The sequence below is a fragment of the Mastacembelus armatus genome, chromosome 19, assembly GCF_900324485.2.
Source record: "Mastacembelus armatus chromosome 19, fMasArm1.2, whole genome shotgun sequence".
Classification (NCBI taxonomy): domain Eukaryota; kingdom Metazoa; phylum Chordata; class Actinopteri; order Synbranchiformes; family Mastacembelidae; genus Mastacembelus; species Mastacembelus armatus.
Genome location: NC_046651.1, coordinates 7,672,894 through 7,686,838, shown reverse-complemented (window position 1 = coordinate 7,686,838; position 13,945 = coordinate 7,672,894). Strand labels below are relative to the sequence as shown.

The following is a 13,945-nucleotide window of genomic DNA, read 5'->3' as shown; positions in this document are numbered from 1 at the left end:
AAACTATAAACACAGACAGCAAAGTGGATTTGCAAATTTGTTTATTTGAAACATATCTGGAACACAGAAGATACCACAAAGCATAGTAATAGGATAAATACATAAAAAATACCACAGTACAAAACTGTCAGTGTAACTTTAAGTCTTCTAAATAATTATACATAAATAAATTAAAAATACCTTAAAAACTTTAAATTAACTGCAACTGGGAACTGCACTAACATGTCTCCTCTTTTTATCCTTCACTCTTTGGCATCAGTGACTCCTCCAGTGGAGATGGCAAAAGTGGCCTCGTTCTCCGGCATATCTGGACTAGAGGAAAGCAGGAAAACAAGATAACTGAGTACAGCAAATGCGTCCAATGTGATTCCCATCCATTTTCATTGCTCAAATTAAAGTCCAGATCTTAGGCGATGGCTCAGGCCAGATACAAGTCCTCCAAAATTTAAAACACATTTTCTTATAGTTGTACAGCCTACACAAGTTATTGTTTCACACTTTGCAGTTCTTAAAAGTGATGACCACTGCGTTAAACCAGAATTCTGTTTTTAAAGTGCAGGTACAAACAGGTTTACTTTAAAAAGGAAGACTGCCTTAATACTCAAATTATTTTCCTTTAGTGCATACAACATTGACCTACTGACACTATTTGCTAACCACCTGTCAAATATCTTGGCAATTCTCATCTCCCCACGCCCCTTCCTCAAGCTGATCCGTGTGGTGGAGGCATGGGCTAAGATGTGTCCACCAATGGGCTTCTTAGGATCAGCTTGAAATCTACAACAGTGAAGAAATAACATTTTCTCATCAAAAATCAAACATTGTTATTCCAAAGCTTTTAGCATAGTCTAGCACAAACCGTGTCCTATATATTCAGAATGAGAGAAGTAGCCGTCTCTTACGTCATTCCTGCGCCAGGATCAGCTGTCATTTGGTTGGTGACAAACACAGCCACATTATACTCTATGGGAAACATAAATGAAAGACAATAAGTTCCATCTGCAAAATATGAATTAGTTGGAATCTTACTCAGTTATATTGTATGCACACTTGAGCCCATCACGAAAGAAAAACAAAAGCCCAAATTAGACAGATAAAATAATAATAAACAGCTATAAAGTATTCTATAGCCATTCTCATTATATAAGATATGGCAGCTGTTTGTGGCTTTTACATAGATGCATGCTCCTGGTTCAGACCTTCAGAGATCTTTTGCAGCCTGGAGAGCATCTGGGCCAGTTTCTGCTGCCGCTCAGCCAGCTCTCCTCGACCAGAAAAGTCTACTCTAAACAGAGCCATGATGGAGTCAATGATCTGATGACAGGGTGGAGCAGACAAGGAGAAAGGTTACAGGTTGGAAACCCATACTCCTAGAAATTATGCCTGCTGCTTATCGCATTAAGAGAAAAAAACAAAACAAGGAAGTACTCATTCTAAAACCTTCAGCTTCATGCAGATTTTATAATTTTCCTCACCAACAGTTTGAAGACTCCTCCTTCCTCATGGAATTTGGCTGCTACAAAGTCCAACAGCTCCATCTGGTGTTCACCTGAAAAGTAAATGAGATTTGTGAAATAACACCAAAATATTGTAACCTTGCCTGGATACTGTCTCAATACAAACAACATGAATGTTTTCTGGTGTAAATGAAGTATCTGTTCGCACTGGTATAGGCCCGGGCATAAAGCACATTGTCCAGCACAGCATCATGGTCCACATTAAACCTGTCAGCAATGTCTCTCAGGCGGTCTGGGCGACTTGAACCAGACAGGTACAAGTTAAGGATAATGTGACACAGAACATACAGTACACATTTACAGTAATCGTATAGTGACATTGCAGCATCTGATGTAGAAAAAACTCATAAACATGTTTTCAAAACCATCATGCATGGAGTTCATGCATGACGCAACATGTCAACCATGGTTCTGTCATCACGGTTCTTTCTGGAATGAAAGTAATACAAAACACAGGATATCTCAGTAGAGCCTGAGGCAGTTTATTTAAACATCAATCAAGTCGTACGTGCTGTGGCTGTTCCAACCATTGTGAGGATACAAGGTGTTCTCTGTGTCGATGAAAATGACTTTCCCACCTGAGTAGCCATCCTCGCCTGGCAGCTGAGCAGTGACTGGACACAAACAACACAGAGTCTGTTTTATTCTAATTATATGATTTCCACAGCAATGTTTTTCCTAACCACGACAGAGCAGACATTTTATTAAGGCTCCTTACTCACCACAAAGTGTGTGAGACAGCTGGGTTTTCCCTGTGCGGAACTCTATGATAAAACAATGCAGGGACCTTTAATAAATCCAAAAACAAAAGCTATTGTGTGTTTAACAACAGGAAGACGTCACGGCAGTGCAAGGTGTCTCCTCACCTCCAAAGGCCTCTGTGATAGCCATGCTCTCTATACCTCCACCCAACAGTTTACTACAGTTTAGAGTCATATGGAAACAGACACAACAGAAGATCATTATATATTTTTTTATCGATCATCATTTCACAACATTTCACCAGGCACTGGCTGGTAAATTTAAATATTTCTCTTTAAACATCTCATGAGTTAAATAGATATTACAGTAAAATTAGACTTGCAAAGAAATATTTTAAATGCGAGTGCATCTCATAAAGCTTAATAATTTGCTAGAGTGGTGAAAATGTACTCATATTATACTGTACTCATATTATAATTTCAATCTGCTAGAACACTCTAATGGGAAAAGTAAACTGAATAAATGAACTTGATTAAATAATTGACTAAAACGTAGTTAACTAATTGCCTAATAGACCAGGATAAGATATAAGCTCTATGGCAATAGGTAGTCAACCAAAATCCACGAAGCTGAGCTGCCATTACATTATCAACATTACGGCACCATATGTTCTGCAGTAGAAGACCTACATTGTACATGTTATCAAAATGAACAGTAAATCTTAACTCAAACTCCTGGCTCCCAGTTGTGATGTGGAACACCTGCTTCCGTTTTGCACTGTACTCAAAGGCCGTCTGGAAACCCACATTCTATAATGTAAATAACGTGATCTCATATGTGTAAGCTTTTTGATTAATGTGATTTATAAACCAAATCCAAGGACATACAAAGAAAGTAATAAATTAAGTAGTTCACATTTAAAAAATCCTTTCTTACCAACATTTTCCCAGCAGCTTCCTTGATTTTTTCCACCTTTGCTTCTGACAGACCCTTGACGTTGCACAGAGCCTTACGTGTCGTCATCTGGATCCCCTTCACGGTGCAGATACCCACTGACTTCAGCTTTTTGATGTCGGCCATATTCTGTGGTCACAGGTGGGGAGTGAGAGATGCTCACACTGACTGCCAACTTTTAATTTAAGGAAGAAACTGAGCATGTTTCAGCCCTGGTGTTTACTCACAATCCCGTGTTTCTGTAGGAGGTCAATGTCTTGGAAAAAGGACTCCTGTTAGGGCCGGAGAAAAACAAAGTCTACCTGATACAGATGTTAAGTGAAGGTGATTGCTGAAGAACGCAGTTTTTGTATTTACATATTTTAGTATTTTTAATACTATGTAAATATGTTGAATATGGGTGATTTGGGCCTGTGTTATGCAATATACACAGTATAATTACTTCATAATTGAACAATTAATGTTTTTAGGTGGGCTGACAGCTAATGTTTACTATTCAGCTCTAATATTTGTAATAGCTGAGCAGGGATTTTGTACCTGTAGTCATGTTAACGCTAGGTTAGGTCACTGTTTGTTGGCAATACTAATAAAAATATCATCTCACCTCATCATCCTGGAAACTACTATCATCTTCTACCACCTGATCCTCTACAGCTTTCATTTTCATTGGAAATCCTTGAAGTAAAAACACTTTTCCTGGTTCAGTTACTGGCTTCTTTAGCCAAAGTCAGCTAGCCAATGTTAGCTCACCTCTCTAAATACACAATGTTATTGTTACTGACTTAACGTTAACGCTAGCTGTTTGTTTACCCTGCTCTATCAATAACTCACAAGACAAAACCACGCAGTCAGCAAAAGTATGAAGACTAACAAATGTTTCTGTTCAGTTATGTTAACTAACAAAAAACAAAAAGGCTGTAGCAGAGAAGTTTTAAGTTTGTTTTGTATTTTAAAAGCTAGCTGCTCTTCGGTTTATGAAAAAAAAAAATCTTATGACAACTGGCGGGAATTTCTGTCTGAGATGTGTTTAAGTGCAGATGGAAATTACAGTTGTACTTATTGGACGAGCATAATATGACTTACATATCACTTGGTACTTGATGCTGTCAAGACCCGGAGGCAATCACACTTAATGACTTTACAGAACACGTATTCTCCATAACGTGACTTGTAGCGTGTTTGAACTTTCAAAAACAATGCTGGAAGTCACAGAATAATATTACGATCCGGACGCAAACGGTAATTTTCCCATTTTAAACATTGGTTTGATATAGTTGTATAAATGACTCAACACCAAAAACTGAAGCATCGTTTTAACATTAGTGCATCTTTTCACAGCAGATATGTTTTCCCTGTTAGAAGTTAAAGTGGGCATTTAAGTCTAATAGCTCTTTTGAGAAGATATACATTGTAGAAGAGCAAATAAAACTCATTTATGTCAATATAACTTGGATAACTGTTGCATCACTTCAATAATTTCATTTGGTCATTCATTTATAATAATTGTCAATGGAGAAACACAGTTTACCAAAAACACATCAAACAACCAAACACGGTTAAAGAAATCACAAGTTTTCCATTTGATCTGGTGTTTTAATTTCCGCAGTCATGTTGAATATAAAACAGCAACATGGGAGAGATTGAAAACTATCACATGAATAACAGACAGAAAATAGAACAGAAAACATTCTCTTAAGACTGGAAATGCCAATGCAACATGGAGAAATTTACCATCAAACTTTTATCAACCAACGCAGCCACTGATGACATTTACTGTCTTTGAAGACAATATTTTGCATTTGACATAGGATCAATAAAAAAAGATACAACAATCTATGATTCTGTACTAGAAAAAAATCTGGGATGGCTGCAGTATACAATCCAATGCTTAAACTAAACCCAATAACAGTAGTGCACTTAAAGTGAGGGGCACCGTGACATAAATGGTATAAATGTGAATTGTAACAAAGAGGCCATATTCCTATCAAATAACTGTGTACATTATCCTCTCAGATGTTCTATTAATAATCACCATACGTGGAACTAGCGGGCATATGATTGTGGATGTGAATACCAACAAAAAGTATATTATTTTTCTTCAGGCTGCAAAAACAACACACACAACTGGTAACATCCAGAATATTTTCTTTCAATTGATTCACCTGTTTTCCCTTAATGAACACATTATTTATGCTGACGTAAGGATTTATTTAAAAAAGAAAACTGAAGCAGTGCTTCTGGAAATCAGTCTCTGCATGATGTTGGAGTTAGGAGAGACAGTGAGATAGAAGTGTCAAACACACATCACATCCTCCCCCTCCAATCTGATCAGCCAACCCAATGTGTTTGACTGAGCCTAACGTTATGCTGTTCATAGACAGCTTTTTTTTTTTTAAACCGTGGATCTTTGCTCTTCTCCGTGGTCTCTCTGTCTCTCCTTGTGACCAGCCTCGCTCTATCACTAGCAGCAGATTCTCAGGTTCATGTGGGTCTTTCCTATCGCTCACATCTTGCCAGGTGCAGGAGACATCATACCCGGCATCCCACCAGACATTCCAGTGTTGGGCCCTAACAGGATCTAGAAGGTAAAGACTCAATCAATTAAAGTTGTTGATCAATGTACTGTTCATTTGTCATTACACTTTAAAGCTTCTGTTTGTACTGCATGGACTCCTCAGCCCATGTCAAAACCTGCTTCCCCACACTTGTAAAACCTTATATGCTTGTTCCACAAAACAAATCAGAGTCCACTCTCTTACATTACAGTCCATTGGAAATGCCACAAGTGTGTCTGCTCTCGCAGCTCATATTTAATACGTGTACCTGAACACTCACCTGTCTCTGCTGTTGTAACTGCTGCTGCTCCAGCTCTAGTCTTTCCGTCTCAAACAGCACAGGCAGCACCAAGATCATGAAAGAGGTAGTACCCACCCACAGTGCAGAGCGGGAAAAACTGAAACAAGTTCATAACCTCATTATTAGTTTCTGATGTGTTTGAGGTGTGTCATTTCCTGCTATTGACTAAATTATTCTGCTATTAACTTGTTCAACCACTTAGGGGATGTGTGTGAGTGAAGAAGGCAAAGACAATACTAATCTGTACTGCTGAAATAAAATCCAGTGTGGATTTAGGAGTCAATCCGTTTAATCACTGGGATGCAGTTTCCTTTCTTACAATGATGAGATGAGAGACAAAACACAGAAGAGACATACCTGTAAAACTTCTTAGCCAGCGAGAGCGAGCACTGTGCTGACACCTCAGCCACTGTGCGAACAGGGTCCGGAAACATCTCTGTCAGGCCCCACAGCCTCTCCATCAGGGTCTCATCCAGCTTGAGAACAACAACATAGAAGAAACTTTACCACAGAGACGTCTGTGAGGATCAACACCATGCAAAAATAGACAGACTCACTTAGTACATACTGCTTGATTAACGTTATCTTGACGTTTAGTGTTACTACACTGAGAACTTCACTTCATAGTGTAACAAAGACATGAACTATTAGTTAGACTTAGCAATGCTTATAGCTAGTTAACTATAACTAATTCATTTTTTGTGTTTAGCCAGCGCGCACACACCTCAGGCAGCTAGCTAACTAATTAGCTCCAGTCCAGCCATGGTTTAAAAAGAAGACAAACTAAACATAAACACTGTGACTTCGTGTTGGTTTTATTCTCATTCAGATTTCTAAAGTATACCTGGATGACTACACACTTACATCTTCATCTTCGTCGTCGTCAATCTCGTCCTCGGGGGGCCGGGTGGACACCGGGCCCGCAGCGGGGGAAAGCTCCTCGATTGCGGCCATGTCTCCTGCTCGCCCGCGCCTCTCTCTGTCGGGTTAAACCAGCTGGGTAGCAACAGGAACAGGTCGCTGGAAAACCGGCAGCCTGTTAACGTATTTCTGATTATTTCCCACCGGCTTCCTGTAAAGCTAATGCTAGGAGGCGTGCATCTGTCCAACGACTGTCCGAGGTCACAGGAGGAAAACGTGAAGCTCGGCAGGCTCTGATGACGGAATCAAGGCAGGGGTCAAATTGTACGTCACCAAAAAACACACTGCGCCCCCTGTCGTATGGGCTGTCTCATAGCGGTTCATCTACTACAGTAACAGTGTCACAAACAAAAGTTATGCAGTTACAGTTATGCTTTGTATTACTACAGAAAAATTCAAGGATGTTTTGACACTGTGGAGCAGAAAATATATAAAACTACCATAACATTTGCATTGTGAAGTTAGTTTTAATGCAGACAGCCAATATGCAACATAAATTGGATTTTGTAAAGAAGTGAAAAATTTATTCTGGTCATGTACTTTTATTGAGCATATTCTGCATTAGGCTGTTGTGATGGGTGTTATTGTTATATACAAAAGGTCAGAGGAAACCTAAATAACCTGCTGTGTATATAACCTGTAACAAAAAAACATAGGTGTCAAAATATATGGTAGCTATACTGTTATCTATGAATGTGTGTTTATGTTCTATTTTATTATTTTACTTTACTTTATACTGCTTATTTTTGATTTGTAGTCCTAAGGACAGAGATAAGAAGAAGAAGAAAAAGAAGAAGTACTTTATTAATCCCCAAGGGGAAATTCAATTGTTACAGCAGTTAAAAAACAAAACAGTTAAACAGCATTTTGATTCCTCTGTATGTCCTGCACATGTAAGTCGAATTGACAATAAAAGTTTTTGAATCTTTGAATCTATGTGTGTTTTGCTGTGTACTATTATGAGCTCCTAGGTTTAAAATGTAGCTACGTGGTTTTCTGGAATTTACAACTTCAGCATCAAACAGCCGCTAATGCTAAAGAAAACAGTTAAGATAAGAAAAACTTTATTTAAACAGTTTAATAAAACAGTTTCAGTAAAGTGTGACTAAAGCCTCTTCCAGTGTTTTTTTTATCCTCTTGCACAGAGGCTGCTCTCTGGGATCAGTGACAGGCCGGTCTGCTTATGGAAAAGTTCTGGGAAGCAGGGATTCCTTGTTTACATCCTCCGGGAGTACACCGCGGGGGCGGGGTTAGCTCCGCCCTCATTCTTTAGGCCTGACGTCATTATCGCTAGTGTTTTTTATGAATGAAAGAATCCAACCTCAGAGAGCAGCGGAGTAATTCCGGGAAAAGGCGGACTGACATTTTGTCGCCAGAGTCGCTTCGATCCAGCAGGTAAATATCTATTTTTTAAACCAGATATTAAACCTTAAAATATTCGGCTTGAATTCGCGTATAGCAGTGAAGCATTAAAGCCGTCTTATCCGTCGGGAACTTGCCAACCACCCAAGGACAAGTGAGGCAGATGTTTAATCTCCTTCAGCTCGGCACATACCCTACATGCTAGGTGCTAACATTTGACATTACCAGCGTGTTAAAGATGATGCGGATAACTTGGCCCCTCTTTTTGTGTTTAACTTCGTAGCTTTTGGCAGCTAGAGGAGGTTCTTCCCCCTTTAACCGGACGCTTGAAAACAATTTAAATGTGTTATTTAAAGTCTTATTAAAATGGATGTCGTGGGCACTCGTGATGGCTGTTTACTATAGCAGCAGCGCCTTTGCCCTGAGCTGGCCAGCTCCTGTCCCTATAAGGGTAAGGGTGGACTCTGGATGGAGCTAGGTGAATAAATGCAGTTTCCAGGAGTGTTAGCTTTTTTGTTATTTAACCACTCGGTATTGAGCGGGATAGACATTAGAGTGTTTAGCTATATAGCCCACGTTAGTTGTAGCTCGAACCTAGCGGCGCTACGCTCACTTGTTGAGCTGCACTTCGGTAGCATTTCTTAAAAAGCACCGTGTCCTCTAAAGTGATATTTAGAGTCGAGTGGACGCGTGGATATCCTGTGTCCACGAACACAAAGACGTGGTCCCGGGTGGTTTTTTTCAGGGTTTAGGCTGCCTGGCGGTCTTGGCGGAGCTGAGCAGACGGTTTATTGCTGAATCACCGTGACTTTACGAAACGGCGGTCTGCTCGGTTTTAGAGCCGGAGTCCAAGCTGGTCGGACAACCGCTATTGCTGCAACCCCCACTACCCACGCTTTTCGGGAAATTGAGTTTATTGTCAGCAAATCCACTGTTATGACACGTGTGTTTTTATATAGCGTATGTGGGTCAGCATATTGTAGGCCCTTATGTGTAGTTCAGGTGTATTTCTGTCATGCAGCTCAGTTTTAACTGCAAATAGAAAGTCTGGGTTTATTACCAAACAGAGGAAAAGAGACTTTAAATGAAACGACTCATTCAGTGGTTGTATTGTTGGGAGTGCAGTTTTAAAACATAAACAAAAAGCCATAGAAGAAGACTTTCACAAGTAAAAGTAAAAATTAAGTTTCAGAAGTATCATGTTATAATTCAAAACCAAGCAGATGACTGATTCTTAATTTTGATTACTATATTATATTTATTACTTTACTACTAAATAATAATTAACACGAGTTGCATTAAATGGCCTAAACCCTTCAGCATTAAGATGACAACGTATTTCCCCTGAGGTTTATGGTTGAAAAGAGATGTAAAAGATCTGAAATACATCCTGAAACCCAGCGATGATTGTAATCAAGATGTGGAAAAATTCAACCTTGTTTTGATCAGGTTATTTGTCAGAAGAAAAAGTGCAGAGTTGGTTTATCAGATAAGCTGCCAAAAGGTCAACAGTGACCTCAAAGCAACAAGGAGGCTGTGTTTTGCCACCCATGCACACTAGCATTTTTTTCTTGTTTTTATTTGTACACTCCTGTGCTATAGAGGAGAAAATGAAAGCACCCTGACTCTAAAAAGAAACTCCAATGTTGCAGTTCAACAAATCCACTCCTCAAAAGCCTCGTGGGAAAACACCCTGTGGTCTGATGATGTCAAAGTTAAACTTAATTTAATGTTATTGTGTTAAGATGTATTAGATAAACAGCCAACACAGGAGAGCTTCAAATTAGCTTGCAGCGGAGCATTTTTCTATCCTGTGTGCTTTGGTCAGCATGCTGTTGAAATGAGGACAGTGGAGGAGAAAAAAAAAAAAAAAAGAAAAGTGCAGAGTCATTTCATCAACACAACCCGCAGCAAAACCAGCCAAGATGTGACCTGGGGTGTGTGTACGCAGTAGTGTAAGGTTGGACTTTAATCCCCACATAGCAGCATTTGTGAGCTAACCTTAAGAGGAGTGCAGGAAGTCCCCACGCAGTCTGTGTGAACTGTTCAGCATGAAGAATGGGAGAAAAATTTCCAAATACAGTAGCGTTAAGGCAGCACACACTCACACAAACACCCTTACTGCTGCTTTACAGTTTGTTACTGGAAGTTGTAGTGCACACTTACCCAAGCTTTTATTATAACACCAGGAATTAGCAGTTAATTTGATCTTGTTAGCATGTGTAAAATACTTACATACATACAAAAACATCAGGTTTCAAGTAGATGCTAACAATAATCTTAACATGTCTGTGATATGTAGAGTCTGTTATTGTGTACACTACATGATAAGTCAGGTTTGAGCACACTTTCTCTTTCATTTCAATAGGGAAACTGTCTGAACGCTGGTGGTGTAGTTCTGCTCTGTTTTACAACACATTATTTTAAAACGTGAACAATTGTACAGAAAGATATCACCACAAGAGCCTGTCCTTATTTAGGCTTTATCGGTCAAAGCTTTGAACCGTTGGAGTTGTGTTGACAAGAGGAAGTGTTGAGGGAATTGGTTAGGACACCTGCTTTGAGCAACCAAAGGGCAGACACACATGACAACTTCCTCCTCAACTATTCCAGCTAACAGAAAAAGGCACGTCGCTTTCGAAACCTCCTCTTCCTTTCATATCAAGCCGCAGAGTTTAATGAGAGAGCGTGTTTGGAGAAGCATGAAAAATCAGTGGGTTCTCCTTTTCTTTATCAGGCATGACTGGCTGTCTTGTGAGCAAAGTGTAAATGTCAGGCCAGATATGGATGATGTCACATGTGCTAACATATCTTGTTTTTCTGTTTATGTGTGTGCTGCTTGTGTTCTTCCAGTGCGTCTATAGCTGTTGACTGGGCGGAAAAGCTGAAGACAGTTGGATCATGACAACAGAAAGAAACAGCAAAGCCCTGAAGGTAACACGTAGCCCAAAGTAAAACCCTGTTTTATTAACTCAAGAAGAATGAGTCCTGTTGATGAGCCTGAGGCTAATTTTACTAGATGGAAAACTGCAACGATGAAAAGGGGTTTTACTCTCCTCTATATCAGGTATTCTTTAAAGGCATTTCTCATTGTTCCCCCTCAGGTGAAGCAGGAATGTGGCGAGAACGTGCCCTTCCTGTCGGACAGTGAGCTCATGTCCCTATCAGTCCGGGAGCTGAACCTCCACCTGCGTGGCCTGTCGCGTGAGGAGATCCAGAAGCTGAAGCAGCGGCGTCGCACCCTGAAGAACCGTGGGTATGCGGCCAGCTGCCGGGTCAAACGAGTCTCCCAGCGCGAGGCCCTGGAGCAGCAGAAAATGGAGCTGCAGAGGGAGGTGGAGAGGCTTGGGGCCGAGAATGCCGGCATGAGGAAAGAGCTGGAGGGGCTCGGCGCGCGCCTGGCCGCCCTCCAGAGATTCGCCAGGGGTCTAGAGGCCGGAGGGGGAAATCTACTGGCAACGGCCCCTCGTCTCAACACCGCCTCAGTTATCACCATCGTCAAGAGTCCACCACAGCCTCAGCCACAGAGAGAGCAAGAGACATCCTAGGAGGAACTGCTGGAACCACTGGGAGGACGGACACACAAGCTGCAATGCAAACACACACACACCAGGACGCAGACATGTGCTACACATACACAGGAAGATGATATTAGTAGGAAAATACTAAACACTTGTCTGCACCACGCCTCGTTCACATTATTCAGCCCTGTGCGGCACAGTGTTGACAGACTAGTGTATAACCGCTACACTTTTTCCCAAGTAAGGGCCAGGAATAGTTAAAAAGAATCATCTAGGACCTGTGGAGGCATCCTCTACTTAGTGCTGTTTTTACAACACCATGGATTAGCTGACTGAAATGTATTTAAGTGTGTTTGTTTAGAGATTCTCAAAGTTTGGCATTATGTTCAGAAAGATGCAGCGGGTATAATGTGAACGAGGGGTTGAGAGCTGCTGCATTACACACAAACGCACGCACAAAATCCTCACACTCGTTCCCTGACCCATACGGGGCATAGACGTTGACTGACTCTGACTGAAGCCAGACCAAACGGACCAGAGTTACTGTACATCTCCATTACTCAACAACTCCAGCTGTAGATGCTGGTGGTCTCCTTCAGTTTACGCCCGACCAACAGCAAGACACCCCAGGTGGAGCAGAAGTACCTGCAGTTTCCTTCAGCTCTACAAAGTCTGCGTTCCTGGTACACCAGTCCAGGATCAGTTGTCTCTGGTACCAGGCAAGAAAGTCTCCAAAAGTATGAATCAGAATGCAGAGTTTCTCAATCTTGTGATATTTCATAAAAAATATATTGACAGACATGTTTTTGTTTCATAGTGAGAAATAAATTATTTCCAAATAAGCAATCTGGAGCTCACTCCATACTTTTCAAAATAAAATACCACAGTCTACTGTACTCAGATAAACTGCACAGCTCTCCAGCTGCTTAGATCATGTGGATTTGGGAGTTTTTGTGAGTACAAATGGACAAGAAGGTTGAGAAACACTGCATTTGTGAACCATGATTTCTTTCAAGCTGTTCAGTGCACACTGTACAGTGAAAACTGCTTAGTTTTGGGATTCACCAGTCACTGCTCGCTCCCTGTTCTAGCCCCCTCTTGTGCAGTTTTGACAGAAGTTTTGTACTATGTGTATACACATTCCTCTCATTAATGCAGTGCCTTCAGTGTAAGTAGGAGTTACAATGCAAAGCTAAGAGGCAAAAGGTTTAAAAACAACTACTTCTGTTCATGACAGCACATTTCTTTCTTTACATTACTCTGGAACCTCCTGCTGTCCGAGCTATGATCATTTCACAATCCCTGCTGTGCAGTAACTCTGCTACAGTTCTGCTGTGGCTTCCCTTTTTCATATCTGGTAGAACAGATGTTGGTCATTTTGCTAAAAACGTGTCAAAGCAGAGTCACGTCTGGTAGGAATTATGTTCGAGTCGATGCAAATCCTCCACATACATTCCCGTTTTGTGTTCCTTTTTGTAATGTTTGTATTTGCCGCTCAGAGACGAAAATGTTGAGTGACATTAATCAGAGATATATTCTATATTTTATTTGTATTTAAAGGTAGATGTTATGAAAAGACAAGCTAACGAGTGCTGTGATGTTCTGTATGTTTTCAGAAGTACTTGCTCATGAGTAGTCTGGGGATATTCTCATGTCTAATTATTGTATTGTGTGGCAACAATGATTACTTCACAAAAATGTTATTAGCTACATAGAAACATGCTCAAAGCCAATGGCCATATTGCTGTATGGGGAATTGTAGTGTGTGCGTGTTTTTGTCATGTTTGTCATAGTGGATTATTGGAGGGATATTATTTTTCTAATTGATTTCTATGTTATACGTGTGAACGAGTGGGTCGAAACAGGACGTTAAAGGAAAACAGATGAAAATGTGAAGAGAAGGTCAGAGCGGAGGAGGAGGCTGAAAGGTTGAGAAAGATGGAGAAAGAAAGTAGACAAGGCGGACAGGGAAAGAAGGTGGAAAGAGGCGGAGCTTTATTCACTTGAAAAAAATCTCCATCACTCGTAGGCCTGTTTCACTTAAGACGTGCTCAAACAGACCTGGATTTAATGGAGTCTAGGCCACTGAGTAGTGCTAGCAATATCATTTAT

The 13,945-nt window shown here is 40.6% G+C and overlaps 3 protein-coding genes across 6 annotated transcripts; 1 reads left to right on the top strand and 2 right to left on the bottom strand.

Moving 5' to 3' along the window:
* Nucleotides 1-203: 203 nt before the first annotated feature.
* Nucleotides 204-3,834, bottom strand: dmc1 (DNA meiotic recombinase 1). 2 transcript variants are annotated; one of them, XM_026315377.2, is made up of 13 exons: nt 3,778-3,834; nt 3,401-3,445; nt 3,156-3,302; nt 2,946-3,028; nt 2,384-2,436; nt 2,240-2,281; nt 2,059-2,131; nt 1,666-1,757; nt 1,476-1,549; nt 1,200-1,314; nt 903-963; nt 661-777; nt 204-312 (listed from the first exon to the last, which is right to left on the bottom strand). In XM_026315377.2, exons 1-13 carry the CDS (start codon nt 3,832-3,834, stop codon nt 243-245), a joined length of 1,029 nt encoding a protein of 342 aa, XP_026171162.1. In that variant the 3' UTR covers nt 204-242. The 2 variants fall into 2 exon arrangements, with proteins under 2 accessions (XP_026171162.1, XP_026171163.1); XM_026315378.2 differs by lacking the exons at nt 1,666-1,757; nt 2,059-2,131.
* Nucleotides 3,835-4,745: 911 nt separating this feature from the next.
* tomm22 (translocase of outer mitochondrial membrane 22 homolog (yeast)) lies at nt 4,746-7,203 on the bottom strand. Its single transcript, XM_026314701.2, has 4 exons — nt 6,894-7,203; nt 6,387-6,505; nt 6,009-6,126; nt 4,746-5,751 (listed from the first exon to the last, which is right to left on the bottom strand). Exons 1-4 carry the CDS (start codon nt 6,981-6,983, stop codon nt 5,677-5,679), a joined length of 402 nt encoding a protein of 133 aa, XP_026170486.1. The 5' UTR covers nt 6,984-7,203; the 3' UTR covers nt 4,746-5,676.
* A 1,047-nt stretch (nt 7,204-8,250) lies between these two features.
* On the top strand, nt 8,251-13,212 carry maff (v-maf avian musculoaponeurotic fibrosarcoma oncogene homolog F). Of its 3 annotated transcripts, none has more exons than XM_033325741.1 (3): nt 8,251-8,344; nt 11,164-11,246; nt 11,417-13,212. In XM_033325741.1, exons 2-3 carry the CDS (start codon nt 11,214-11,216, stop codon nt 11,858-11,860), a joined length of 477 nt encoding a protein of 158 aa, XP_033181632.1. In that variant the 5' UTR covers nt 8,251-8,344; nt 11,164-11,213; the 3' UTR covers nt 11,861-13,212. The 3 variants fall into 3 exon arrangements, with proteins under 3 accessions (XP_033181632.1, XP_026170691.1, XP_026170690.1); XM_026314906.2 differs by lacking the exon at nt 8,251-8,344 and adding an exon at nt 8,384-8,763 and having other exon boundaries at nt 11,166-11,246; XM_026314905.2 differs by lacking the exon at nt 8,251-8,344 and adding an exon at nt 10,127-11,025 and having other exon boundaries at nt 11,166-11,246.
* The last annotated feature ends 733 nt before the right edge of the window (nt 13,213-13,945 follow it).

What these genes read in the sequence shown, in the direction of transcription:
- dmc1 (XM_026315377.2), bottom strand. Translation starts at nt 3,834, where the DNA reads ATGAAAGCTGTAGAGGATCAGGTGGTAGAAGATGATAGTAGTTTCCAG. An exon ending in TTATGCCCGGGCCTATACCA is followed by an intron (nt 1,550 to 1,665) that starts GTGCGAACAGAT and finishes TTTACTTTTCAG; the next exon opens with GTGAACACCAGATGGAGCTG. An exon ending in GATCCTGGCGCAGGAATGAC is followed by an intron (nt 778 to 902) that starts GTAAGAGACGGC and finishes TCACTGTTGTAG; the next exon opens with ATTTCAAGCTGATCCTAAGA.
- tomm22 (XM_026314701.2), bottom strand. Translation starts at nt 6,983, where the DNA reads ATGGCCGCAATCGAGGAGCTTTCCCCCGCTGCGGGCCCGGTGTCCACC. An exon ending in CTGGCTAAGAAGTTTTACAG is followed by an intron (nt 6,127 to 6,386) that starts GTATGTCTCTTC and finishes AACTTGTTTCAG; the next exon opens with TTTTTCCCGCTCTGCACTGT. An exon ending in AGTTACAACAGCAGAGACAG is followed by an intron (nt 5,752 to 6,008) that starts GTGAGTGTTCAG and finishes TTTACCTTCTAG; the next exon opens with ATCCTGTTAGGGCCCAACAC.
- maff (XM_033325741.1), top strand. Translation starts at nt 11,214, where the DNA reads ATGACAACAGAAAGAAACAGCAAAGCCCTGAAG. An exon ending in GAAACAGCAAAGCCCTGAAG is followed by an intron (nt 11,247 to 11,416) that starts GTAACACGTAGC and finishes GTTCCCCCTCAG; the next exon opens with GTGAAGCAGGAATGTGGCGA.